Here is a 27861-nt window from a genome sequence, read left to right as displayed (position 1 = left end):
AAGGAATGGAATTAGCACACTGAGTTGACTCAATAAGAACCAGATGTATCAAAACACGATTTATTCTTAAAATAGCTAGTAGACACTTAACAGCATGGGTTACATTAAAAAAAAAAAGTGCAATCAGTGGAAGAGACTTACTTTATCTTAGCATTTATCTTCTCATTACACTGCAAGTAGCTTCAGACTGGGGCTATTTCACAAGTCACATGTATTTTGATGTTAACAACACTTCTTTACAGTTAAAAGGTGTGCCACTATTTACAACTGCTGAGTATATGCCAGACAATTTCCCACACAAATCTTGCATGAAACACAGACCATGTTTACAGTTTGATGGCTCAGGAAGCTAAATTACAAGCATGTGATATAAAATATACGCTTGTTTAAAAAGAAAAAAACTTCTAAAATGAGGTACAATAAAACTGAGCAGTTTTCTATTTATGTGCAAGCCTATATTCATTCTAGAAAAACTAGCAGCAATTCTGCTCTTTAAAAGAAATTAGCTTTCACCAACTGCAGCTAATTCACTGTCTTCAATATGAAGGACCTTTCCTATATTACACACTTTTCAAAAGTTATCTCTGACTCTGCAATAGGGAGCAGGATACTCAACCATTAGGTGCTGTAAGACTAGATCAGGAAATGAGTGAAATCACCTAATGCTGCCACAGGCTAAGACATTTACTAATCATTCAGTCTAAGTCTATACACTAACCTTGGCTTCAGCCTTTACTTTTGGCATGTATAGTGACTGTTTTTTTAAAGGCACATTTTTCTTTTAACATTAGAAGGTAACCATCAGCCTGTCAAGCGAGTAGAATGATGAAGGTAGAAATCAAGGTTCGATTTGATCTTAAATGCAAGATATCCATTATTCCCAAGGCCAGTGAGGTCAGAGATGTCTTCCCAAAGACACTTCCACCACTCACTTTGCATCATTATCTGTGTTTTCCTTTTTAATTTCATAAATTTTTCCTTTATTTAGAAAGCCAGCTTTGAAGACATCAACACATTGTCCATCTCCAAGTTAGGCAGCACATCTTACCTCTTCTCCTTCTCCCACTTTTCCATTATCCGCTCCAAGTTTCCTAATCTTTATTGAAGCCACAAATCCTAGCCATGCAGTCCTACCTGCCACTGCTACAAGCATGTAGGTCATTGCAAGCCTCAGTCCTGAGAGCACTGCCTCAGCTTTGCTGCGCTAACAGGCACAAAATGGACTGTGATGTTCTGCTTCTGTGACACCTCTGTGCACATGCATTCACACACATACAGCTGCTACAGCTTGCTAAGATACTGTCACCTTCCATAGCTCCTAACAGAGTCTCCTGCCTAATGACTCAGGAGAGATAACAGCAGAAAGCAAGTCGCATATACTTAAGATACAGGCATGCTATTTCTAGTCGGTGGTATATGCATGGGTTTTATCTTGTTTGCCTTTCTTTCCAAGGTTGAGTTTTGGCTAAGAACTTCAATAACATAATATGGCTTAACGAGTCCCACAAACTGCTGAATTTGGAATTGCAAAGGCAGCCACAGCTGCCGGTGGTTTTGTTATATAGTTATGTGAACCAGAAAGCTAACACTGATTTGTTGCTAAGTGTAAGAACACTTCCAAGATAGTGTCTGTCACCAATATGGTGATGAATTTTCAATCCCACCTGAGCTCTGCCACTGGGGAAAGAGGCCACTGGACAGCCTTGGACTGCCGAGATGATCGGGCTCTCTCTCCTGCCCTCTCCTTGGAGTTGGAACATCAAAACAGTCTTTTGTGGCAGATGGTATCCGAACACCATCAGATTTCCACTCTGCATGGAGAATCTTATAATTCTGCCCCTCATTATTGTCCCAGAAGGTACGGTCTCCACTTTGGTAGGAAATGCAGAACTCTATTTTCTCTTGAGAAGGAATGGCAGGAGGCACGTCAATAGTAAATGAGAAGGTATCGTTTTCAGAATCACCATAAATATTGTTCATGTATACACACGCCATGTCCGTGTAAGTCTTCCACGTATCAAAGGTGATTCGAACATGAACCTTCTTCTCAAAGCTCACATTTTTTACTTTCACAGTGCCTGACAGCACCTTCTCTTGTAGGCTGCAGTTCTCCAGACAGACCAAGTTCTTCTGCAGGCGGTTCCTGAAGTCCAGGTAGTCAGCAGAGGGACGTGGGAAATCCAGAATCAAGTTTTTCTCCTCATGAAGCTTCAGGTTAGAGGTTATGCTTTCAAGACCTATAAGATCAAACTGGAGGTCCCAGCTAGGGTGCTCCTGGACCTCTGAGAAGGTGTGTATTGCTGTCAGGGAGAGCCCCTTTGAATCTGCAAACACAACTCGCTTTTTGGCTCGGGCTGACGAGTGGTTCCAGTCACTGTTCTGTGCCTCAGAGTCACGTCTCACATGGAGACATGGTCTGAGAGGTTTGAATCTGTTCACAAAGTTATTTCTCTGGCAGCTCTCAAGGGGGCTGAGGAAGCTCTTCAGAGGTGGTGAATGGGCTAGGCAGATTCTCATGGCCACGTCCACAGGCATGATGGAGTTTGGCAAGGGTCTCGGATCTAAGATCTGAATCATTCTGAAATGAGCAGAAAGACAGCGTGTTATTGTTTGTTCCATCAGGGAAAAGCTTGTTGAGAATGCATTTTTGCTTCATCTGCTGTCTTAATTATTCATGACCTTCTCTTTGCACACCTTTAACTAATGCAGCCTAAATTAATATTGACAGTTCAAGATAGGAAACAGAGTGAATATATTGTCATTTCTTTACAATTCTGCAATTTTTCAATACAAATTGAATCTCATTTGCTTTTTCCAAACCTCTGAAACATGGATTTTAGTAACAGCTAATTAAACACATCTTCCTGAAAGCACATAAAAGAACATTCTAGTGTGTAGTCCATATAGATCAAGTTACAGTGAAAGTGCTCATTCACTTCAATTTCTTTCAGAGACTCTGAGCTGAGTCTTCAAATTCTAACAGACTGGATCAGCTGCTGCATTTGAGCAGACAGCACTACATTAATCAAGTTACCTATCCCATAAGATCAACAGCTAGGATGCTACATACCACATCACCCTAGAACTCTGAATAATCAGAAGTGAATTTGTTAGGCAATTTGGCTTTTAGTTAAATCAGATATGAGCTATTAACCGAGGTCTAGTTAAGAAAGCTGGTTTGCACTGTGAACACTGCTGAGTAAATGGGGGAAAGAATAAAGGAGCTGAAGGAGAACTTTTTCTTCATTTATGTTCTGACTACTGTATTAAAAACAGCCCTTATATCCCCCAAAGTCCATGCCTAACACCTGCTGCAAGCATTTGATAAGAACGCTACAGCTTTCTTTAAGATATATTCCTAAACCTGTCTCTCAGATGATGAAAACCACATTTATTTTACAAAATGCTCTCAAATATGATTTGAGTTTTGGATGGTCCTACATGGAGCCAGCAGTTGGACTCTGGGGTCCTTGCAGGTCACTTCCATCTTGGGATACTTTGTGATTCTGTGATGCTAAAACCAAGGTCAGTTAGCAGGAGTATTTGCAGAAGGGACTCCTACTGCAGTGCATCTCTTCTGGTAAGGACCCAATCCTTACTAGAAATATGGATTTCTGTTGAGTCATGGGAAACAAGAGCACTTGCTTTGTCACTTAAATAAATGGCATTCTCCTTCCCAGTGTTCTCACTGGTATTCCAGAGCACTGCCAAAAAAGCAGAATCTGCATTGACCTCTTCATTCTTCTCCTTGCTTTTTTTTTTTTCCCCGTCTTAAACCGTGGCAGCATTTACCATAATAGGTAGTGGAGTACCAGCATCAGATTTATCAAGTTTTGTTTGGCTTTTAGCAGAAACAGGATTGTATTCTCTCTAGTTTCCATGACCAGCTCCATAGGCTGCTGCTCCTAAGGTTATGCAATATTTAAAAAATAAAATAAAATAAAATAAAAAAAGCAGCATAATGGAACAGCTATGCTGCTAGGAGAGGCAAAAATCTGCCAGCAAAAGATGATGGGGTTCAGCAGCATTCAGAAGACAAGCGTTAAGTCCTTCTGCAAGCCTGATAGGAGCATAGTGCAAGCTTTGAGGTTTCATTCCCCAGAAGGATGAAAATCGATTTTATTCCCCCCTCCCCTTTACTTACTTCCTTCTGCGGGGCTCGAAGCGCACGCTAGAACTGTACCGAGGGAGAGCAGGCGCAACGGGGGGCAGCGGGGCCCCGGGCCGGCGGCGCTCACCTGCGGCAACGCACGGGCAGTGCGGTGCCGTTCCTCCGGAGCCTCCTCCCGCCGCTGCCTTTATGCGCCGGGCTCGGCCCGGCCCCGGGGCGCGGCGCGGCGGGGCTGTGCGTGCCAAGGCGGGGGGGGGGGGGCGGGGGGAAGCCGCAGTCGCTCCACGTAGCCGGGGCTGCGGGGCGGGCGGCGCCGAGTGCCGCCCCCTGGGGCTTTGGCGGTTGTTACTGTTTGCGGTGTGATGGTAGCCGCGAGGTATTGGGGTGCCGTTGCTTCCTGGTACATCGAGGGCTCTTCTCTCCCCACTCCCATCCCACAAAGTCGTTTCCAAAACTGCTGTGCTGGAAATAACTTCGATATTTTTGCCTCTAAGAGCCCGAGTCCTGCTGTGTTGGCTCTGTACAGTCGAGGGCGCTGGCTGCGTTGGAGGATGCGTGTCTCACAGCAGTGTTTGGAATGGGGAGCTCTTTGACCCACTCAGACTACCTGCACCTCTTGCATCCCTTGGAAAGGAGAGGGGGTGACGTAGCCTCAGCACAGCTTGGGGCGGCTGGAGCTTCATATGGCACTCACTGGTAGCAGGCCTTTCCCAGAACTAGGAAAGCAAATAGGTTTGCTGTATGGGACTTCCAAGTGAATATTGTTTAACGTGTCAATGTGGAGCTTCTTCCTGTTGCTGCTTTAGTAGGACACTAGCTAACAGAACAAGAGTAACACCAGCTTGAAACTGCAAACTGTCAGATTTGATGAAAAGGAGCTGGAAACCTATGTTGTCAGGGTCTGAAGTCTGTCATCCTGGGCTACACCTGTCTTTGTCTAAAGTGACAAAACCAGAGGTTTCATTTGCACGGTGCTATTGGCTGTTCACCTCCCTCACACAGCAGTGTGAGGTGCTGGAGGTCCTGCTGTACTTCCCGTTGTAGCTGTTAGCTATTTCAAGAGCAAAGGAACAGAAAGCAGTAGCACGTGGCCTCTGCAGTATGACCACAGCCACACCATCACTGCCTGCCCCCACGGCTGTGTGAGCCTGCTGTGGCTGCGTGGTTTCACTGTCACCTTCCTGCCTGCTCTCCCCCAGGGGCAGACCTGCACTCATGCTGTGCAATGAGATAATGAGTCTGTGAGCTATTTTGAGCTTTAATCAGTAGATGAGTCTGTGCACAATGAATAGCAGGAAGCACTATGCTCTACATGAAGCGAAGGGGGCTTACAGTAAAGAAGAATAGAAAATAACAAGATTTTTCTGGCTCATCCGAATTATTTTTCTTTACATGGTTTGTGAATGAAAGGCTCTACTGCTGTGTGTGAGGTTGTTAGGAGACAGCACATCAGCACAGGCCGAGGCATGGCAGGTGACAGTGATGCCTTCATTTTGGATTCAGGCTGCATGGAAGCAGAGAAACTAACAGCCTTGAAAGTGCTGGAGGGAGAAGTCTCTTCTAGTGACTGAAGCATGGCACACAGACCTGTACACTGCCTCTGTGTGTACAATGAGGGCATTCATAGGACAGAAAGGCTTCAGTTCCTTAGCAGGACTCTTGGTGACTGAAGTTCCTGCCCTTTGTGCCAGTATGTGACACTAGATGTCACCTAGATGGAGTCTGAGGCACTACCTGGCAGTGCAGGCAAGGACTGGGAAGGTTCTGGCCTGTTCCCTGGCGCCATCTATTCAGGATGACCTTCCCTGATCCTCTGCTCCCTATGTCACATCCCTCCTCTCCATTTCCTTATCTCCTGATGACTGCTGGCTTCCTCTCAATGGCAGATGATATTTCCTCATTGTTTGCTTAGGGAATGTGCCAGAAAACCTCTCTTCAAGCCTTACTGGTTGCAGAGTGTCTGGGTTTCTTTTTTTTGTCTTTTGTGCTACAAATGCTTCTGCCAGGGGTTGAAATTGAGGCCCACGACCCCCAAGGGCATAAATGGCTGGTACTTACTAAATGTTCTGTATTTACTCATTTTAAAGCATGAGTGAGCAACTCAAGAGAGGTGTACTGAGCCTGTGCTACTGAAGTTGTTGTCCCATAGAACCACTAGGCCATGTGGGACCACATCCACCTGCACAGCCCACAGGTGGGCTGTGCTTTCCATGGCACGCCACAGATAGGACCTGGGCAGCTGTTTTATTCCAGGCTGATTCATGCTTGAAGCCTGCACACCAGTGGTTGCACCAAGTACCCTTTTCTGCACGTTTCTACTGCTTGCTGTATTTTTTTGCCACTATAAAGTGTTTTGTTCCTGTTGGGTTTAAATAATCATTTTTTCCTGGCTTAGAAAACTTTATCAAAGATTATTTAAAGTGATATGCTTAGAAAAGAAAAGAAAACAAAACAAAACAAACAGCCAACCCAATAGTAGTGAGATGCAGAGCTTTTCATGGACATGCTGTTGCCCAAGTTAGTAAATATGGACTGCACACAGCAGCTCAGTGGCTACTCGGTGACCCGAAGCCCCGTTCATGGCCACAGTGTGCTGCTCCGGTTTCTGGCTGCGAGAGGGCTGTGCAGAGCCAGAACTGTTCTTTCCTCACCTGGAGAGATGTCCCTGCACTGAGGCACACTGCTGGGGTTACCTGAGGTAGTAGAACAGTTTGCACTTCAGTGATGGTCTTCTATCTGCACTTTTTATAGCGGACTCAGGTTTCTGGTTATTTTGGTTCAGCAGCTCTCCTGTCATCGGAAGCTTAAAAATGTAGGTTTCTCTGCCCGTCTCCCCTTTCAAACAGGGCTGCTAAAATAGGAGCATCTCCAGAGGAAAAAAATCATTGTCTCACTTCTGTTTGACAGTGCTTTGTGTCGTAGCCACTTTCCTGACACTTGTAGGAGCACACAGAAGAAAAGCACTGCTGGGAGAGGGAAGGGGGTCACGTAACAGGCGGCTGTACCTCACTGACTCTATAGCAAGTAAACCAAAACTGACCTCTCTTGTACTACTTCTGGCCCTTTTTCTGAAAATGCTGCATTTTAAGTGTAAAAGCCTAATTGCAATAAATGAACTGCTGTAAATTGTCATTGTAGTTTCAGGAAATGGTAAATGTATGCTTTTTCAAAATAGTTTGCAGTCAAAATTATTCCCACTATTCCTAGACTAGGTAGCACGTGGGCTGGCTCCCCGGTGGGCCCATGGAGGTTGCTGTGTGGCAGGCAGGCAGGTTCGAGGTGTTCTGCTCAAAGATCAACAGCATTAGCTCTCCTGTGAGTGCTTGTTTATGCAAACAGCACTGCAGGTCTGCTGTTTGTTCTTCATCTGCCTAAACCAGCCAGCTCCTTTTTCAGTGAGTGGCTTTTAGAGTAGGTAAAAAGTGATTTGGTTTCTGTCAACTATCCAACAAGCCTGGTCATTTGTTGGCTCTGTTCATTTCATGTCAGAGGAGAATGGAAAAGCTGCTTCTCTCAAACCATTTTTCAAAACCAAGTAATTAAGCAAGTTTCAGTGGTTTACTATTTGGTTTTACTACTTTAGGTTGCTATATTGTTATCTTCCTGCAGAGCTTCAGGAGGGAAGGAAGGAGATACATTGCAGTTGTGAGTATGGAAGAAGTTGGATGGGCTTTAGTGTATAATTGAAGCAAAGATAAGAAAGCATTTCCTGAGAGCATAGTTTGATCATAACTGCATTTGTAGAATAAACCCCAGAGAGGAAAAATTATACATCTCCATTTACTTGCATAACAAGATATCCCTTGAAAAATTGCTGCTGTTTGCAGGGTCAGAGGGTAATGCTAGCTCAGTGCAATAATACTATACAATTTAACAGGGACGTTCTTGATTTGATTTTAGGCTTGAGGCTAAAATCAATTGCTAATCCAAGGCACAATACCGTGGTTGCTAGAAAACAGAAAATATCCATCGGATTTTAGTTGGCACATACGTGGTTCCCGCAGCATTACTCAACACACATTAATAAAGAAGGGCTTTAATAAAGGAGTATCTGTGGTAGCATAGTCATGGCCCATCAGCTTGGGGGACACTGCAGTCACACAAAGCTTCCACTGGCCATTTATTAAATTGAGCTCTTATGTTCAATATCTACTCTCTGCTATCAAGAATAATCTTTGTAAATGGCTATTATATATGAAGTTGGGCAGCTGTTTTCTACAACCATGTTTGTGATGCAAATAATTACTCAGGTATGCAGCAAGGCTAGGGAAGTCCAAACTGAGTTGAGCTTGTGGACCTTTTGAAACATAAAATCAGTAATTTATCAGATGAAATACAGTTAAAAGCTTGGTTTAGCCTTAGCAGAATCTTATTTTCTTTACTTACTTCTGAAAGCCTTTCATTGAACTTTGAGAATGTTTTATGGTTACAAATGTGGACCAAGAAAACTATTCCTGGGAAACTCCACTGTTGTTTTAGGGATTTCTTTAGTGCTGGCACTGTCTGCAGAAGGAATAATTAAGGTTTTATCTTTCTGCAGTCTTTATTACCCCGTATCTCATGGCATGAATCACAGAAAGTCTAGAAAAAGTGCTGCACTGACCACAAATGGATCACTCTACAGAAGTGCATTGTTATCTGAAACAACTGTCATAGAAAGGCAAGGGAATATCATAAACTAATTAAAAGTTTGTTTAATGTGATTATGTTAAATTCAGGATATTTCCAGCAAGATTACCTTACATAGTATTTATAAATGTGTTGTCTTTTGAAAGTGTAATTGCCTTGTTTTCATGTTGTAAGGTGTATCTGAAAGGAAACTTTCATATATTGTATAGGTAGGTACAAATTAAAATACATATATGTCTGGCTTACAAGTTTTTGAGAACATAAAGATGGTCCTAGATGTCTGAAAGAAGTACAGTATTCCTTTATTAGTATTTCAATATTTTTTGAAACAAAATTTCTTTTAATTTGTAACCACACATCCAAAAAGATTACGTGATTCTGTTGTCAAACATTTCATACATATAAATCACATTGCTGTGTATAGGTAGTCAGAATTTATTCTTTTTTCAGTGAGCCAGGTGGAGAAAATAACTGTGCTGAATATCAATCTTTTGCCCAGCAAGTAAAGTTGTGCTTTGTGCAATTTGGTTTCTGTGTGACTCTGTGTGACCAAGCAAACACTGATTGAATAGACACTTTTTGGCAGTTACATGGGAAGACTTTTGTTCTTCAAAGTCTTTCAAGCAAATAGGTGGCCTCTTTATCCAGATGTGAAAAATCCCTTACAACCTTGCACGAGACACATGATTTTTCAGTATGATTTCCATTCTTGTAAGACTTATGTTAAACAATTTCATGAAAACCTCATCCTGAGTAAGCATTGCTGTATTTAATAGCAGTCCAGATGACATCTGCAATATGTTCATGTAGTGTTTAGAAGTCTTTGAATAATGCTCCTTTTCTTATTCTGCCACTGAAATTATCTCTTTCTATATTGTAGGTTCTCTTATAAGGTCCTTTTTGTCTTGTGTATCACAAGGGAAGAGCAGTGCATGAAAATTAATACAGTGAAATTCTGTGTTGAGTTTTTCTTGGATTTGCTCTGTTGGGGGAAAAATCTCCCCTATGGCACAGGACTGAGGGATGAATGAACCTTTTTTCTTTAAGGTTTAGTCTGACTTCTAATCACTTCAGCCTTAAAATAGGACTGTCCTAGGATCTGACCTAGTTATTTCAGCATTCTTTTTGGATGCATGATATAAACACACATATACAAATATTTGTTCAGTTTCACAGGGATCAAACTTCATGCAGAGATTAGTTTCATCTTTAGATTTACTGGAAAGAATGAAACCTCTCAAATCCAAAGACTGTAACAGCATCAGTCTTGTTTCATCCCACAACGGGTTGGGACACTGGGCCCCTGAGCGTAGAAAGATCTACAGCTTAAATAACATATTTGCAATAAATTAGTTGCCTTGGGTTATTCTTGGATACTGCTTCCCAGAACACAGTGAGTTTGCTGTCGAAATGTGCTTGCTCCACATATGCAATAATGCTTACAGTATATTTTGCAATCTTTAAAATGTATTTAATCAGTGAGAAAAATCTTGCATATTTCCCTGGAGAACTACAGTCATAGAATGACTGGGACAGGCAGGGATTTCTGGAGGTCATCTGTTCCAGTCTTGTCTTTAAAACAAGGCTGAGCTCAGGTTGCTTGTCCAACAGCTTCTCTATAGACAACTTCTGCCAGTGCTTAACCACTCTTGTAATATTTTTCCATTTATAACTGGAATGTCTTTGCTGCAACATCTGACTTGCCTTTTTTCATCTTCTGCTACACACTCCTGGGGAACAGTCAGGCTCCATTTTCTCCGTTGTCCCTCTTTCAGTAGGTGAAAACTATGCTCGGATCCATCATTACTCAGCCTTTTCCTCTGCAAAACAAGGAAACTGCTCCCACAGCAGTTTCCTACAGCAGGGCAGTCCTGCTGTCTGTAGCATGTTCCAGTCCCCTCACTCTCTTGGTGACCCTCCACTGGTTTCACCCCTCCTTGTTAATTCACGAGGCTTTTTTACTGAGGGAACCAAAATTGGACTCAGTACTGCAGAAGCAACTTCAGAAATACCCAGTGAAGGGGGGTAATCACTTCACTTAGCATTCATTTCAGGATTTTAAGTAAAATTAATGGTGTTCTCTCAGCAGAACAAAGGCAAAGCTTTGTTTGCTGTGGCAGACTCTAAATTTGAAATTTGGTACTTTAATATTTGTGTAATTTCTTCAGGGGCCTTTGGTTTGTTACACTTAGTAGCTTACAAGCTACGAAGATTTTCAGTACTACTTTACCTCACCTCACTTAAAAATTCTGGCTGACAACATTTCAGTTTTTCTCTCTGAAGCTCTTTCTGAACCTTGCTGCTCATATGCCAACAAACCTTTGCTTGAGATCACTTAAGGTTGCTCGAATGCTAGTCTAACACACACACATCCCTTCTGGAAAGTTCTTTTAGCAATTCTTTGTTAATGAGTTTTTTAAAAACTTCTTCTTTCTCTTTAGCAGGGAGTTCTACCAAGGATCCTTTCTTAGACAATGAGAGAGGATACAGAATAAAACACAGTATGGGTGGTATAGCACTCATGTTATTCTCCTGGACTATAGAAAACCCATTCTTAAATCTCTTAGCAGTTGCACATGTTCTTGTATAGGTGTGTTTCACTGTAGTAGACAAGAAGAGGTTATCCCTGAATGAACAATTGCCCAGCCACAGTGACCTGTTACAGGTGAGGAAGTTGTGATTATGTTCTTTAGGAACAAAGATGGGAAGTAAAATATTGAACAGTAAAGCTTAATAAGTCTGTTTCCATCCAATGCTAACTTTTAAAAACTCTCTGTTCCCAAGGGAAAGGGAACATCATGCCATTTGTAGTTTTTTTCTCATGGTAAGTATGAGAGAAAATAAATTCTATCTCTGTATAAGAGTGGTAGAGTAGAAATGCTATATTCATTTTATTACCATCATTATACACTGCATGTTTGATTTCTCCAGATAATAGCCCTACTTCATGCTGTTTGCATTTGAACATGAAGAAGGTATTTAAGGAGAAACTTCTAAGCTAGTCGTAGCATGCAATGTTGAGAGCAGGATAGGGTGTTGGTCAATGGAATGTCACTGTCTTAAGAAAGACACCTTATCATCTGGGGTGTTACCTCCAAAATCAGGTTGTGAACACCCTGCAGGTATACTAGAAAATGAAATAGCATGCCTGTCCCTTTTTATGCAACATATCGTAGGTATAGATAGAGGATGGAAGGTGATGATTCATTATCTGTTCATCCAGAAAAGTAGATGCTGATTCATATGATACATCCTAAAATTTCTCAATTCTGAACATATTCTTGACTACTGGAAAATCTCTTCAGAAAAAATAATGCTATGTACAGGAGTGCGCCTGTGCCTTCTGTTATTAATCTTGTTCTAAATCAAAAGGTCCAGATCAGCCTAAGACTCATTGATGCATAGAGTTTTTTCTAGTCTGCCTGGTTCTGGTCTCCTCTGTCAAATGTTTTACAGGTAATACAAAATTTACAGGTTATTAAAAAATTAGTTTTACTTTTTGTTTTTCTAAATGGCATGTAGAACTTTAAAAATACATAATACGTTATATCTTTGTCAACCATATTCCAGACTCTTGTATGTGCCTTGTTTGTTGCTGTTATTAGTACAGTCATACACAAAAATGAAGGCAAATTAGTCCCTCTTGAAGGTAAAAGTCATTCTGTCCAAAGCAGGGAACTTGCTGAACTCAGATTTTTTACATTTGTTCTGAAACCTGGAACTAGAGGAAGACTTACTAGCAAGAAGAAGGAAAGGAGAGTCACAGATATGCTACTGCATAAATGCCAGAGTGCTATAAAATTCTTTGAGCCACTGCTGTGTTGTACAATGTTTTAACTGTTGAGTCAGCATACTTTCAGCATGGTAAGAGTACCGAAACACATTGTGACTGCATTGCTGATACACGGCATCATACCTAAACCAGTTTTCTTCCTTTTAAAGTAGTGAGCAGATTAGTTCAGTTATGCTTCAAGACTTCATTCTTGCAGGTAATTGACTATTCATCCACCTTAAGTTTGTCTGTGGTAGGCTGGCTCAGATGGCAAGTTGACTGATGCCAAAAGCGTATGTAAGGATTTAGAGTGGGTAAGAGAGATACGGGCATATATTCTGAGAAATGCTCAGTGTGCTTTGTTTTTCATCTGAAAAATGGGGCATTTTTGAATAAGTATGTCTAGAATTGTCTATCAATAATCTAAGGCTATTTAATTTGTAATTTAAATGTAATATGTGCCAAGAAAGATGTATGCAAAAACCTTTTTATTTAGATATGCTATCAAAATATGAAGAAAAATTTTATGTCTTCAAAAATTGTGGTTTCACTACAGCACAATGTTTTGCAGGCACACTTGGGTTATACCCAACCATCACTGCTCTAGCAGAAATTCCCTGTTGGTTTTCATTTAAAAATGGAAGTCATTCTCCTTGAGCAGTGCTAATCTCAAGGATAAGGATCTTAATTCAGAGGTGATGCTAGCTACTCCCCTTTGTTCACACCAATCCCTTCAGCTTGTGCCTAAAGTAGCGTAATAGTCATGTTACAAGAGGGTGAGAGCTAAAATGGTCGTGACATTTTAAGAGGCACATTTTCATGCTGTTCCATGCGTCCTCCTTCTGCTCTTTTTTTTTTTTTGTCCCCAGTTAGAGGAGCTATGCCAGTCATATGTCTAGCTGCTGTGCTTGCCAGTACAATACCCCTCAAGGGGAAAACTTACAAACAGACACCCTGCCATCCTTAGCATGTGTTCAAGGGGAGAAGGGATCAAATCCATCCGTACTTCTCACCTGTTGTTAACTGGTCAGTGAGTCTTCCTACTTCGTTCTAGGTCATGTCGAAGACATGCTGAAAACGCAGGAGTTCAGATGAACTTCTTTGCCATGAAAACAAACAACTAAAAGTAGTCATGTTCTCAGCTGCAGCTGAGCAGCAGCTAAAAAGTTATCAGCCTGTCAGCACCAAAGCAGTGCCAAACTGCAACTGTGCAATTAGACTCAGCATATGCTAACATGTCAGATGCAAAAACAAAGTTTGCATGTCAGTGGGTCTGCTGAGAATGAGCTCCAATTCAGGAGCTCAAATGCACAGTTGTGAACATATCTTTAAAATGAAAGGACCTTGATCAAACTTAGGAGCAATTTAAAAACAAGAAGAAATTATCTTCATATTGACAAATGTGTGAAGTGGTAAAAGATAGCAAAACACATGAAAAAGGAAAAGAACATACAAATAATGCCAAGTGTAAGTCCCTGCAGGTCACTTTGGTCATTCAGCCTAGAGTGTCAGTACTCATTTCAAGTTGGTCTGAATTGTGGATTTGCAGACAAAGCACAGCCTGCCCAACCTAAGCTGCAAACATAAAAGGCAACTCCCCCATCTCTGTGTAATTTTTCCATTTAATCACTCGGCAGTTTAAAGTCTTCCAGTAGCTTAGGGAAAAATAGCCAGTGAGAAAGCAGCTTAAATATCTCTGAACTGAAAAGCAAGATGTGAAAAAGAACGCCAGATAAGATACCAGAAAGATACCAGAAAATTATGAAAGGTCTTTCCCTTCTGTGTGATCAAACCCAGGAAGATGTATTATTGTTTGTCTTTTTACAAACATACTTTCTCCTGTAAGAGAAGCAACACAGATTTCATTATCTAGCACAAAGTGCAGATAATTGTTGCATGCCTGTGAAATATTTCCCCATCCTGACAGTACTTTTTTTTTTTTTTAATTATTCATTGCTTTTGTTGTTGTTGGAGGGGAGAGTAGTTAACATTTATACTAATACTTTAGTATTTATTAATTTTATGTGTTCCAGTGTTTGGCATAAGATACAAAATAGTTGGCACAGAGCATTAAAAGATCATTTCTTAACACTATATTTCAGGTATATGTTATCAAAACAAGTACAGTTTTGGCCTGAAACTTCAAGGTCTTTCACAGCTTGTGGACACAGACTGCACATTGTGTCTGTGCTACTTGCTCTTCACTCAGCTTTCAACAGTGAATAGAAGGCAGTATTTCCAAATGGCACAGACCACTCCAAGAGGTATTGGACTGACTGGCATCAGTAATAAAAAGAAGGAGTTGAATTTTCCAGTATTCACAGTAACCATGTATCTTAGGTGCTTTACACAACTCTCAGTATAGGCACAGAGGTGCTATTTAAAGCTTTTACACATTGTGAGTTTGGAAGCTCTGTCTAGGGTGTATGAAGTCACCTAAGCCTTTGCATTTCTGCTGGGATCAGCTGGAGCAGAAGCACGAGTTTAAAAGAGGACACTGGCACTTAGCCTAAGAGAAAATAACTGGCAATAAATCCTTCCTCTAAAGTACTTGGATAATTTGTAGGTTAGAGATTAAAAAAAATCAGTAATTGAGGAGTTTCAAAATGCAAAAAGAATCTTGTGTGGTTTTGGTTATATTTTAAAGAAGAAATATATTTCTGAAGTAGTTCAGTAACTGAAGGATGTATCTGTCTATTTAGGCTCCTCTGTCCCCAAGTTTGAGCTTCAGTGGTGAGCACCTGGTGGGAAGGCAGGGCCAACCCTGAGGAGCTCAGGTGCATGCAGTGTACCTGTGTGACTGGAAAGAGTGGAGCCAGAATCCACCCCTTGCCAGACCTCACTTAAGGGCTGGCAATGGAGGTGACGGCATTTCATGCTGGAGTTCCCTGCTTGCCTAAGGCCTTCCAAAGATGAGCAGCTTTTATTTTTCCCTTAATTTCTGTATCTGCTGTATTTGGGCTTGTTCTCATTTCCTGTAGCCAAAGACTTCACCACCCTGCTATTAGCGTGGTGCCTTCCATCCCATTATATCCCATTACACATATACAAATCTCTACCTTGAATAACACGATGAGCTTGGCCTGTGTGGGAGCATGGTTTGGAGTTCCTGAATTTCTGATGCTCAGACCACCAATAACAGCATAGTTATGGCAGTCCATAACTACTCTGCAGCATATTTGCTTTCATTTAACTCTTCTTTCATTCATGAGTTAACTCTTCCATCAGTGTTAATTCTTGCACCATATCTAACCAGCCACCATAAAAAAAAGTCTGTACTAAATGTTACCTAGATGTTTGCTAAAGCAAGCAGACATCTTTCAGATCACTTAATCAGCTATGAAATGGGAAAGTGATATTTCTAATAAACTTCTTGGATCTTCTTCTAGTTGAAAATGCTTGAATGATAAAGCAAGTAATAAAGCATTTGTGTATTTTCCTGTGCACGCTGCTATAATTTCTACTGTGCTTTGCACCACTGAGTGCACAGCTGGCACTGGGGCTTTGCTAGATGTGTCCAACTATAGCAACCTATAAAAATGCCTTGTTTGCCAAAAGATCCCTAGCAACCTATATGTTTTCCATAGATTTATTTTTTTTTTCAAGGAATATTGAGGCCAATTTTTGTCATATGCTTATCTGCTGCATAGGATTTTTTTTACAAGTTAAGAGGGCCACAGCTAGGTCTGGTGTTGTTGTACTCACTGCAGGGACTATCTGATGTATACTGCAGTGTTTCCATGTGCAGACAGAATCAACAAAGAGAACATGAGCACTGCTGCATTGTTTGCCCAAGACAACAAAGATGGTCATTGGTAAAGGCATTTCTGATGAAAAATCCACAGCTATATTGCACTACTATATGTTGCACTACTATGTATTGCACTACTATGTGCTTATGGAGCATTTATTTTGTGTGTTTGCATTTCAGATGTCTGAAGGATTTTAGATCTTAATTGTGGCCACTACTTCCACAACCAGTGTAGTTTTCCAGCTGTTCACTTTCTAGTTTTGAAATTGCTTGGGTTATGAGGCAGGCATCATCTGTAACACTGCATGAGCGGAGAAATAAGGTGAAAGATGCTTTCAGCCGTCACCTTGAGATCTCATCTTGAAGGCCAAACAACCTGGCCAGGCAAGGCAAAAAAAACTAGAAGGAAAGGGAGAAGTTCACTTGTTCTCCTGGAAGGACTCCAAATATATTTAGTTTTATCCCTGAGATATATTTAGTTTTATCCCCAAGTTATGTTGAAATAACATCCTGTGTAACTTAACCCTAACAGCAATAGCTGACATTTAGGTAACTGTAAAATAAAAAGGGCCTATTTTGTATTTTTGTAGAAACACATTCAATCACCTCCAAAATCCAAAATAGATAACTTTGAAATATATTTCCTGAAATATATCTAAAACCAAACCTACATTTATGATTGTACTATACACTCAAAAGTGTTGTCATCTAAAGAGGAATTTATCAGGTGTTAGGCACTGGGTGTACTGGCCAAGTGCACAGTGGGTACATGCCATGTGAACTAATCAGAGTCTCAGGTGAAATACAAGCACTACAATTTACTATTTTTAGGCAGCTGGGATATTTCTCTGTGTGACCATGATGTTGAGGGCAACCGTAAGGCAACATCTCAACAATCGAGGTATGTTCAGTCTAAGTAAAAAGTCATCACCAGTAAAAACATATAAAGCCTTATAGCAGTTATTTATAATCTATGCAGAAGAAACTTCTCTGTCTCCATGAGGAATTACAGAAATAAGTGGATCACAGAAATAATCATAGAATAAACTATTTTAATAAAGCTCTCAAAATCTTCTCTTTCTGGATGGAATTCACAGAAATCAGAAAAGGTTTTATTTGTACTTCAGTGAATGACTTCCCTTAGTTTACATTAATCAACTACAATAGAAAGCAACAATACTCAATTTGCTAATATCTCCTTTGAATGCATAATATTGGCAATAGCAAAGCTTGTCAATATTTATCATCATCTCTTTCAATACTTAGAGCAATTTGAAAATTGAATTACATGTGGTTTTTGTGTGTATCACCGATTCCCAAGACCTTTGACTTCTAAATATGTTTTTTGCCAAGTTTTTAGTAGGCAACTGAAAAGGAAGTAGTCCTTGTCCACTTGACAGTTCTGTGAACCTGAATGTAAAATGTAATCCAAATGAAAAGAAAAAAACCAAGTTTAAACAGTTTGAACTTTGGTAATGTAGCATCATTTGAGGCTGACAGAGGACTTTTCCAACATAACATTAATAATCTGTCAATGAAAGCAAAACAGGAAAGATTACTTTTTCTGCAGCCTATGTAGCCACAATTTAAAAAAAAAAAATCTGCTATAGATAAGGAGTTAGTTTGTTATCATCTTTCAGTGCCCCTTTTTCTGCTTTTCATTGACTCTTTCTAGTGATATACTCTAGCATAAAATTCAGCATATCTTTTGTATTGCATCAAGGAAACTCTTGGAAGATATTTTTCTTGCACACACTTAGCCATGTTATGCCTGCAGAAACAAAGGCCTATGCTGCAAAGTCTCAAAATGAAGCCAAATTTGTGACTTCTATTTCAATTTGCAATTCAGTTTTCTTTCAAGAAGGATCAAGCATAGAATTAGTTTTGAACTTATTAACCACCCAGGGTTTCCTATGTTTCATCAGCTCCAGTTCTATGCTGATTAAATGCATAACCAACTCTTGCATTGCTTTTACTTGATCTGAGAGGTTTGATTATTATTTATTCACTTTGTCCTCAATTTACTCATGTGACCAACATACTAAATGGAAGTGAGAATTAGTCCCTTAAATACAGAGTGGCTACCTACTCTGCATTCAGGTAGGAACGTGATTATGTTTAGCTGGTTATCTTCAAATACAGATGTTAAACCTGGCTTACAGGTACGTAAGAATTGTTTTAATAGATCAGATTTTTTTCCTCCAAGAATATCCTTCTGGCCACAGTAAGTGATAACATGTTGGCAAGAATCCCAAAGGAGAAGCTTCTAGTTGTTATGTACTGGCCTAACTCCATGATAATTTAAGCTCAGGAGGACATATAAATAACTGTGTTCACTTCTCATTGTCTTCCTTTCTTAAATAGACTATTTCTTTTTATTGTTGGTTGTTTGTTTTTTTTCAATCAATAATTTAAGATAATTGGGGTTTGAATCCTATAAGCTTTTGAACCTACTTCCTAGTTTCTGCCACTCAGTTGGAATATGCATAACTGTATTCTTCACAGGAAGTCTCAGGATTTTAATTTTTTCATATCTGATTTTAATACTGCTGCCACCACTTCTTTATACATCTTCTACCATTTTTTCCTCTAAGATATTTATATGTATAATAGCAAATCCTTGCAATGTAGAATTTAAAAACTGAATTGAGTAAGGAAGCAATTCTATAAAGAAGCAATTCAGTTGAGTACGGTGTCTAAAACTCACCTCCTCTGGTCTGAGTTTTAGGTCATTGTACTCTACCTTTAAAATATTGATTTTCTTCTTGTTCTAGGAGGTTTAAAACACTGTTATTAAGCAAAGTTAACTGGGATATTCTGATTTTTGACCACTCCGTCTATTTTTATAAAGTCTTTATTCTCCCCTTTTCATTACTTGTCTTGCTCAGGTGGCCACATATTGCCATTAATATTAGATAACGTATTAATTGGTATCTTCAAATCACTTCACTTTGTGAAAGTCACATTTCTGATGCTTTTATCTTCTGTCACTTGTTTTGTGCACCTTTAATCAGATCTGACCAATGTTAAACAAAATTTCCTCTGAAACCTTTTTTTTTTCTGTATTTGAGACACTCAGTGAAGATTGACAGACTTTGTGTTCAGAAGAGTGACTCTTCTACAAACTTGTCGTGTTGATTTTATGTTGTCTTTTCTTTTGTGCAGTAGCAGCAGTTCAAAATGATGTCTCAAATTGCCTTCATCCATATGAACAGCTGATTCTTCAGTCCTTATCCAGTGAGGAAAGTTGTGTTTTCAGACAAAAAAAGATGATTCACAAGGAGATCACAGAGTTGTGGGGGTTGGAAGGGACCTCCGAAGATCATCAAGCTCAACTCCCCTGCAAAGCTGGCCCCCTACAGCAGGCTGCACAGGTAGGTGTCCAGGTGGATCTTGAATATCTCCAGAGAAGCAGAATCCACAACCCGCCTGGGCAGCTTGTTCCTGTGCTCCGTCACCCTCACTCTGAAGAAGTTATTTTGCATATTGATGTGGAACTTCTTATACTTCAGTCATGACTGTTTTCCCTTGTCCTGTCCCCAGAGACCATGAGAAAAGAGGTTGGCCATGTCTCCTTGATTCCCACACAGATATTTATGTGCATTAATAAGATCACCTCTCAGTCTTCTTTTCTCATGGCTGAACGGACCCAGGTCACCCAGCCTCTCCTCACAGGGGAATACTCCAGGCCCTTTATCGTCTTTGAGGCCCTTTGCTGTACTCTTTCCAGGAGACCCCTGTCTTTTTTGTACTGGGGAGCCCAGTCCAGGATACAGACTGGCCAGGGCAGAGTAGAAGGGGAGGATCACCTCCCTTGACCTGCTGGCACGTTCCTTTTAATGCACCCCAGGAATCCCATTGGCCTTCTAGGCCACTAGGGCACACTGCATGGCCAACCTGTTGTCAACAAGACCCCCAGGTTCTTCTCCACAGAGCTCCTCTCTAGCAGTTCATGCCTCAGCCTGTTCCCAGGTGCAAGACTCCACTCTTGCTTTTATTAAACCTCATTTGGTTTATTGTTGCCCAGCTCTCCAATCTGTGCAGGTCTCTCTGAATGGCAGCACAGCCTTCAGCTGTGTCAGCCACTCCTCCCAACTTTGTATCATAGGCATACTTGCTGAGGGTGGGCGCTATCCCCTCATCAAGGCTGTCGATGAAGACATTGAACAAGACTGGTCCCAGCACCAACCCTTGGGGAACACTACTACTCACAGGTCTCCAACCAGACTCTGCATCACCAATCACAACCTCTGAGCTCAGCCAGTCAGCCAATTCTCAACACATTTCACAGTCCACTCATCTATCCCACACTTTCTCAGCTTCAAGATCAGGGGAACATGTGAGATGGTATCAAAAACCTTGTTGAAGTCAAGGTAGATGACATCCACTGCTCTCCCCCCATCTACCTAGCTGGTGATGCCACCAGAGAAGGCTACGGGGTTTGTCAAACATGATTTTCCCTAGGTGAATCCATGCTGAAAATGAACTTCAGAAGTTCCTGATTAACTTCTTCTCTTCCAATTGCTTGGAGATGACATCTAGAACAAGCTGTTCCATCACCTTTCAAGGAACAGAGGTGAGACTGACTGGCCTTGAGTTTCCTGAATTCTCCTTCTTTCCCTTTTTGAAACTGGAGTGACACTAGTTATCCTCCAGTCTTCATGCACCTCTTCTGTTCTCCAAGACCTGACAAAGATGATAGTGATTCAACATTCACCTCTGCCAGCTCCCTCAGCATGTGTGGATGCATCCCATCAGGGCCCATTTGTGCACATTGACCCCACCTAAGCTCTCCTGAACCACCCCCTCTTCAACCAGAGGGAAGCTCTCAATTTCCCAGTCTTCCCTTCAGGCATCCTGAGGGTGAATCTTTGAAGTGAAGACCAAAGCAAAGGAGGCATTCAGCATCTACACCTTCTCAGCATCCCCCATTACCTGGCCACCTCCCTCGTTCAGCAGGGGACCCACATTATCACTAGTCTTCCTTTTACTATTAACATACATTTTAAAACCCCTTCTTATTATCCTTACTCCTCCCGCTTCAGCTCCAGGTGAGCTTTAGCCTTCCTCTTCACTTCCCTGCATGTCCTGACAACACTCCCTATGCTCCTCCCAATAGGGCAAGAACTTTTGCTGCATTTCATAAACCTTCTTTTTCCCACCTACTCCCAGATGGAGCTCATTACATTCTAGTTTGTCTCTCGCATAGAGGGGCAGCTCCTCCACCTTGCTTCCTCAGCCTGACTTTCCAAAAAAGAACATAATCCTCCATAGACAGCACTCCAGTCACATGAGCTTTCCCACCAGGTATCTGTGCTTGCAGTGAGAAGCTATCCTATTAATTTCCTGTGCTGCATGCAATGGTATGCAGGCACTTAAGGGAAGCAGCAGGTGTAAGTATCCCATTGTTTTGCCCTGCAACCATTTTGAAAATAAGATTTGTCCTATTTGTGCTCCAGACTTAAATTAATACTACATATAGTTTGAGTACCTATATGTAATTGTTATTTTACACACTGTCTTGAAAACGATTCTTATTTTTCATTGTAAATTATTTGTGGAGAGGACATGGTATGCATTTATGAAATTAATCTCCATAATTAACAAAGCCTTCTTCTATTGTCTACTAAATTTTCCTGAACTCTTCTTCACATGCTTGAGCAGAGGTTAAAAGAGTCAAGGTCAGCTGAGAATCTTCTGACAAAATATCTCTGCGCATGAAAAAGTATGTACATGTAGGATAGGAATTTCAACCAAAAGAGCAAAGTCAATTTATTTTATTTTATTTTATTTTATTTTATTTTTTACACACTGTAGTAAATTAGTTTTAGCACAGGGCAAGTCTTTGCACTGATGGGAACTATGTAAACATTCAGAGAGATTCATTATCATTGTTTTAAGCATTTCCATCCACTCATGAATCTTGTTACAGAAGCAAGAAAGAAAGAAAGAAGTAAAGGTACTGTTTTGTGCTGAGCTTACCTGACACTTCTGCTGTGACATGGTGCCTGTCATACTTTGAATATATTTTCCAGCTGTTTCAAATTTTTGTCTCTTTACACTTAGGAGAGGGGAAATCACACTATCAGACTTACCAGCTGTTCTTGGTGTTATCTGGACTGGTTTTAATGCCCAGGAGGGAATACTGTTCCTTCATGAATTATGAAACTCTCATACGTTCATGGTACTGTGGTGAGCTTGGGTGAAATCTGCCAGGTGGCTCTTCTGTTCTTGCCTTGGAAATGTGGTTATCTTTCAAAGAACCCATCACTGACTAAATGTATTTAGACTTCAGTAAATAAAACCACAGAGCCTTATTGTTGGGATCATCCTTACAAATGTTTCTTGGTCTCTCACAATCCATAAACTTATGTACTGTGAAATGTTTGCCTACGAATGATCTCAGTGCAGGTTTCCCTTTGTAACACTTTGAAGGTGGGTTCTCATTTCATCTCATGCACGTGAATATCTACCTGCATACAGGAGTGTGTGAATAGCAAAGCCCTAGGGAGAATTAAATGACATTTATCCTGTACTTCCAATTGATTTACTTCTGATGTGCCCATTAATTTATTGCAAGAGATTCCTATGAGACTTTTTGAAACTACATATGAATGTAAAGATTCCTTACAAATGTGAGACAATGTAACATTTACATTCAAACGGATGGCTGAGGATGAGGGGAAAAAAAAAAAAGTGGCAGCAAAGAGGGTTATATCTTGATTTTTCCATAGAGATGTTTTCAGGCACTGAGAACGTGCCTGTGCATTTGTGCAGTCAGAAAAGAAATAAGCAATATAAGCTTTTCCAGGATAAAAAAAAAAAAAAAAAAGATTTAATTGTAAATATTTGGCATTAGAACACCAATCCAGAACAAGAAGAAAGCCTAAGGCGCTCTGTAGGAGCTGGTTAGGGCAAGTGCCATGAAAAGCCTTCGATAAATGGCTTTATTGTATTGCCCTCTACCGAAACTACCGAAGATTGCAGACTGATACTTAACGCGAAGGAAAAAAAGCTCGGGCAGGAGAGCCGTGAGATGGGTACAAACACGTTGTTTCACACTGCTCAGCAGAGTCTCAGATTCGAATACTTCTGGATTTGGAATCCAAAGAGGGGCTCGGGTTTTGTTCTGTCTCACTGAAGGGATATTCATTTCTTTAGAGAAGAATCTGTGTAGGCAGGACAGAGATCCGAAGTTATAAACTTGCCAAGAAAATGGGTATTATATCCTTGAACTTATAGGAAAAGAAAAAAAGAAAGCTTTCTGAGTTACAGAGGCAGATGGGTTCAGAGCTGATGAGAGAACTGTTGCATGAAACTGTGAGGAAAAGATCTCTCTGGGTCCTGTGCCTCAGATTATTATTATTTTATTATTATTATTATGTTTGCATGCTGAAAGAAAGTTTTGCGTGAAGCTATGAAAGTATTTAATTACTGTATAGGTGAATTAGCCAATTTTACACACTGGAATAATCCCTTAAAAGAAAACCTTCTTTCCATACAAGGAATTTGAGAAGGTGAATTACTCGTGGCAGCAAGCTGAAGATCTGACTTGTTTTGTGTAAAAGATGAAAGATCAGGCCATGACTCTTGGCTCTCTAAGATGCACTGGCTGTAGTTTCATTCCACCAAGTTAATTCACGGGTTCTGTGCTCTTGTTCAGCGTTAGCAAGGTCACCCAAGCTTTTGAATGGAAAAGAAAAAAATGTATCAGAATGACAGTTTTAAAGAACCAAGATAATAGAGTTCTGTGTTTGTTGGATTTCTCACAAATAAGGCAGCAGAACATCTCTAAGTAAAAAGACACATTTAGGTGTTCCTTCTTCCAAAGGCTAACTCACAGCCCTACAGCACTGCCCACAGTTTGTTGTGACATCCTTGCTGGAACCGAGAATTTATGAGCGTCGTTTTGGTTGTCTTGTCTCAAAGTGTTGAACTCTGCTTTTCGTGACTTTGAATGAGCAGGGTAAAAGTTAGGAGGACTCACCTGTATTTTTAAGGAAGCCTTACTGATATTGTTTTTACCTTAGCATTTCATAAAGCACATTTTGATTGCTGAAATAGCTGTGGTACCACTGACAATAAAAGCATATTAGCATGCTGCATCTCCTTATGCAGCGTGTCAAAGTTGGAGATGTGTTGTGAAAGTCCTTCAAATACCTCTGTTGTGAGGATGATGTAAAAAGGCTCATTTACAGAATTTACTCTAGTGAATTGCTCATAGAAACAGAGAGGGTTCCTGCGAAACGGTGATTTGAGGCCAAAAAGTACTATCCTAAGTGTGCCTCATTACATAGCTGGAGGTTTTCATAGGTGTCTTGTATTTATTGTATAAGCATCTTGTATGTATTGTATCACCTCTTGGAGTGGGGAAATGGAGGGATCTGTTCTGTCTCGGTTTCTCGAGTAAGCAATGAGACTTCGCTGGAGGTAAACTGACGTCTGAAGGAATAGCGACCTCAGCAGACCGACAGGTGACGTTACTTCAATTTTAGGTCCTCTTCTTTTTGTGAAATAAAGGTAAAGGAAATTGTTTTATGTTAAACGTTCCATTTCACATTGAGTGAGACTGAGGGAAAAAAAAAGTAAGTATTTAGCAAATAAAGTCCACATACTTGATGATACACATGAAAAGTGTTTTCCTTCTGTCTTTTTTTGACACTGTTGCCATGAGAGTGAAACTCTGAAAATCTTGTTTTCTCTGAAGAAGGAATTTTCTGCTGAGGACTGACAAAGCAATAGAACAGTACTCAGCCCATCACTTTGTTTTTGTGATTACTCTTTATTGTGAAAAATGATCACAATGATACGTAGTGCAGTTCACCTCTCTTCTGCTTTGTCTTATAGTGATACGTACATATAGAACACATCTAAATTTGCCTTTAAAAATAAATAAATACATAACGAAAGCAATGGCTTAAAATGTCTTGAGTGAAACATTCCATAACATACCTATGCCTCTGGTGATTTCCAGCATCAAAGGTCACCCTTTCTTCTGATCGCTTAGCAGCCTTTACATTAATTTCCTGCTTTATGCATTGTAATAAATTTTTTGCTTATGTGGTTAGATACTAAGAATGAAGTTCACAACAGACTGGATTTTGTAAAATGGATGTTGTTTCTTTTTTTTTTTTTTTTTAAACAAAGTTGTTTTTCAGAACCATCCACTGCTTGTGTTTTTAGAAAAGTAGAAATTGCAAAATTTATCACGTGCCAAAGAAGAGCATTTGTTCAACTGTGCTCTTAAGTTGTGTAGTAATGAATAAACAGTAAAATACATGACTCTGATTAGGAATAAAACCAAAGCAACTGATCTTTGCAATGTTTTTTTGGACACTGAATGCTGCTAAGAAGAGAAAATGTGAAAAACAAAAGAATGATGATATAAGATGCTGAAGAGAATAGACATACAGTCTATGGTAATTAGTGTATATTTTAGACATGCTGCCAGGTGGATGAGACAAAGGTGTGTGTTTGTCAGTGTTATCGCTCTTGGGTTTTGATTACTCCAGCAATTTTAAGTGGCTGTATTAGTAGGGATGCAGAAATTTCACGATAGTTCGCACCATCTAATAGATGTTTTCTAGTCACAACTCAGAGGAAAACGTTGTCTTCCTCATATGCTTGACAATAACCTTTCTTCCTTGAAGTTCTGTGTACTCTGTCCCACAGTTCATGCTGTACCTGAGCTTAACTCCGAATTCCTTGAATTCAATAATAAACTTTTCATACAGTTGAAAGATATTTGACTGATAATCTGTTTCCAGGATCTTATCAGTTTATTGTTATTTTTTTGTGAGGGGAGTAAGTTACATTGTTACTTGTAATACGTGTGCAATTACTGTATGAATTGTGCAAATTTAAATAAAGATATTTTGGTAACGTTTTCTGCCAAGAAGCAGTTCCTGAATTTCACCTGGGTAAACAGGTACGAAATAAAGTTCAGCAATTTTTTCTCTCATGAAAACACTGTGAGTGTAGATTATACATGACTTCAGAGATGTTCAAAAAGCCAGTAGAATCTTGGTCCTCTAGTGTGAGGTTTGGACAGCAAACTTTAGACTTAGACTATAGATTATTGGAAATATTTCCTCACAAGAAACCGTTGCTGAAAAATGTTCTACTGAAACTATTTTGCTCCTTTCTCTTCTTCTTTATTTTCAGTTTGTAAAAAATGAATGTTTTCAGACAACTTTAACTGGTAACTTTTCCTTCATTTAATGCACAACTTTGCACCTAATGAAGAAAACGAGAGACCCTCAAAATCAACCTTCTTCAGGCAGTCATTCAGGTCTGTTTTGCTGGTATTCCAGACAAGAAACCTACGTGCTAGGGACATGGCTGACCTGAAGGAACACATTAGTGATGTTTTTGAGGGATCCTGAGTCTCCCCCAAGGGGAAACACTGCTTCATCTCAGCGTTTTCCAAACTGGTGACAGAACCATTTACTGTTCTTCCAATGAGATGCTGAAAAGGAGAGAGAAAAAAAAAAGAAAGCATAAAACACTAGTAGAACTGCTTTCTCTAATTCACTTCTACATTTGTGTTGTTTTTTCTTTTTTGGTTATAAAGTGATCTGTCATTAAAAAGCCTTTTCATCCACTCCACCCCCAACAAGAAAATGTTTCCTGAAGGCAGCAGAAGAAACTGCACCCAGCTGCCCTTTTGTTCACCATAATATCAGGGCTTCTGCTTGTTAAGCAGCCACCTATGTACTGATTGATGTAAAAGCCTGGAAGCACTTTGCGTTGGAGAGCTGCATGGGGACATATATCCTACAGCACCTGAGTGTTCAGATGACTTCTGCATTTCCCAGGCACAAAATCCAGAGCAATGAGCCAGCATCAAATAGATTTTTAGAGAGATTCCTGTTGGGAAATTTTCAAGTTTAGCATTGAAAGATGGCAAGTGCAGATGTACTTGAATACAAAACAGCCAGGTTGTCATGGTTATATGTTTTTTTGTTTTGTTTTTTGTTTTTGGGTTTCAGTATTTCACATCAAAACATCATGTAGTGTACGGGGCATTAAAGTGTCACTGCCCCAATCCCAGCTACCTATCCCTGTACATTACAGAAGTCATGGGATCTGGCCCTTCTGGGTGGGGGGGGGCGCTCTTGCTGCCTTGCAGTGGGTGCTGGAGGGTGCTTTCCTGGCCGTTCCAAGATTTTCAGGTTTGACTTGGTCCTGGGAACTCTCTCTCTCTCATCTTGTCTGATTTATTCATCTCAATTTCAATTGAATTGTATATATTGTGTTATCTTGTATTCCAATATTATAGTAAAATAAGTTTTCCTCCATAGATTGTTGCCGCTGCTCTTTTCCTCCCTTCCTTCCTTCCCATTTTTGTGGGACTGGGGTCGGGGGGGAGGGCAGAGGCCCTGTCACAGACATAGATTGATCTGGTCAACTCCGTGACACAGGTGGGTTTAGTAGACGTTGTGCTAGGTAACCTCTAAAGAAGAGGAAAATCCTAGTATTAACAGTAATTTTTGTTGAGTAAAATTAGACATTCTTAATAGTGAATGTTTTGATAAAGAATCATACATATTTTTTTATATTGTTGTTTACAATATTCTTCAACTGCAACCAACAAAT

General features: G+C 40.3%; 1 protein-coding gene and 1 long non-coding RNA gene across 4 annotated transcripts in view; one reads left to right on the top strand and one right to left on the bottom strand.

Annotated features, from left to right (window-relative positions):
- Positions 1–27201, top strand: part of LOC128077743 (uncharacterized) — a 57184-nt gene extending 29983 nt beyond the window's left edge. For 2 of the 3 annotated variants that reach the window (XR_008205162.1, XR_008205163.1), the window contains exon 11: positions 19429–27201. This is a non-coding gene — a long non-coding RNA (uncharacterized LOC128077743). The remainder of the gene's footprint in view (positions 1–19428) is intronic. The other variant, XR_008205164.1, reaches the window with a different exon arrangement.
- PPP1R3C (protein phosphatase 1 regulatory subunit 3C) lies at positions 45–4278 on the bottom strand. Its single transcript, XM_052677250.1, has 2 exons — positions 4145–4278; positions 45–2578 (listed from the first exon to the last, which is right to left on the bottom strand). Exon 2 carries the CDS (start codon positions 2575–2577, stop codon positions 1633–1635), a length of 945 nt encoding a protein of 314 aa, XP_052533210.1. The 5' UTR covers position 2578; positions 4145–4278; the 3' UTR covers positions 45–1632.
- Positions 27202–27861: the final 660 nt, after the last annotated feature.

This window comes from Tympanuchus pallidicinctus, unplaced genomic scaffold, assembly GCF_026119805.1.
Source record: "Tympanuchus pallidicinctus isolate F22 unplaced genomic scaffold, pur_lepc_1.0 scaffold16, whole genome shotgun sequence".
Taxonomy (NCBI): Eukaryota; Metazoa; Chordata; class Aves; order Galliformes; family Phasianidae; genus Tympanuchus; species Tympanuchus pallidicinctus.
The sequence above is the reverse complement of the archived record's forward strand: the minus strand, read 5'-3'. Positions and strand labels throughout refer to the sequence as shown.

Coding starts and splice junctions, on each gene's coding strand:
- PPP1R3C (XM_052677250.1), bottom strand. CDS start 2,577: ATGATTCAGATCTTAGATCCGAGACCCTTGCCAAACTCCATCATGCCT.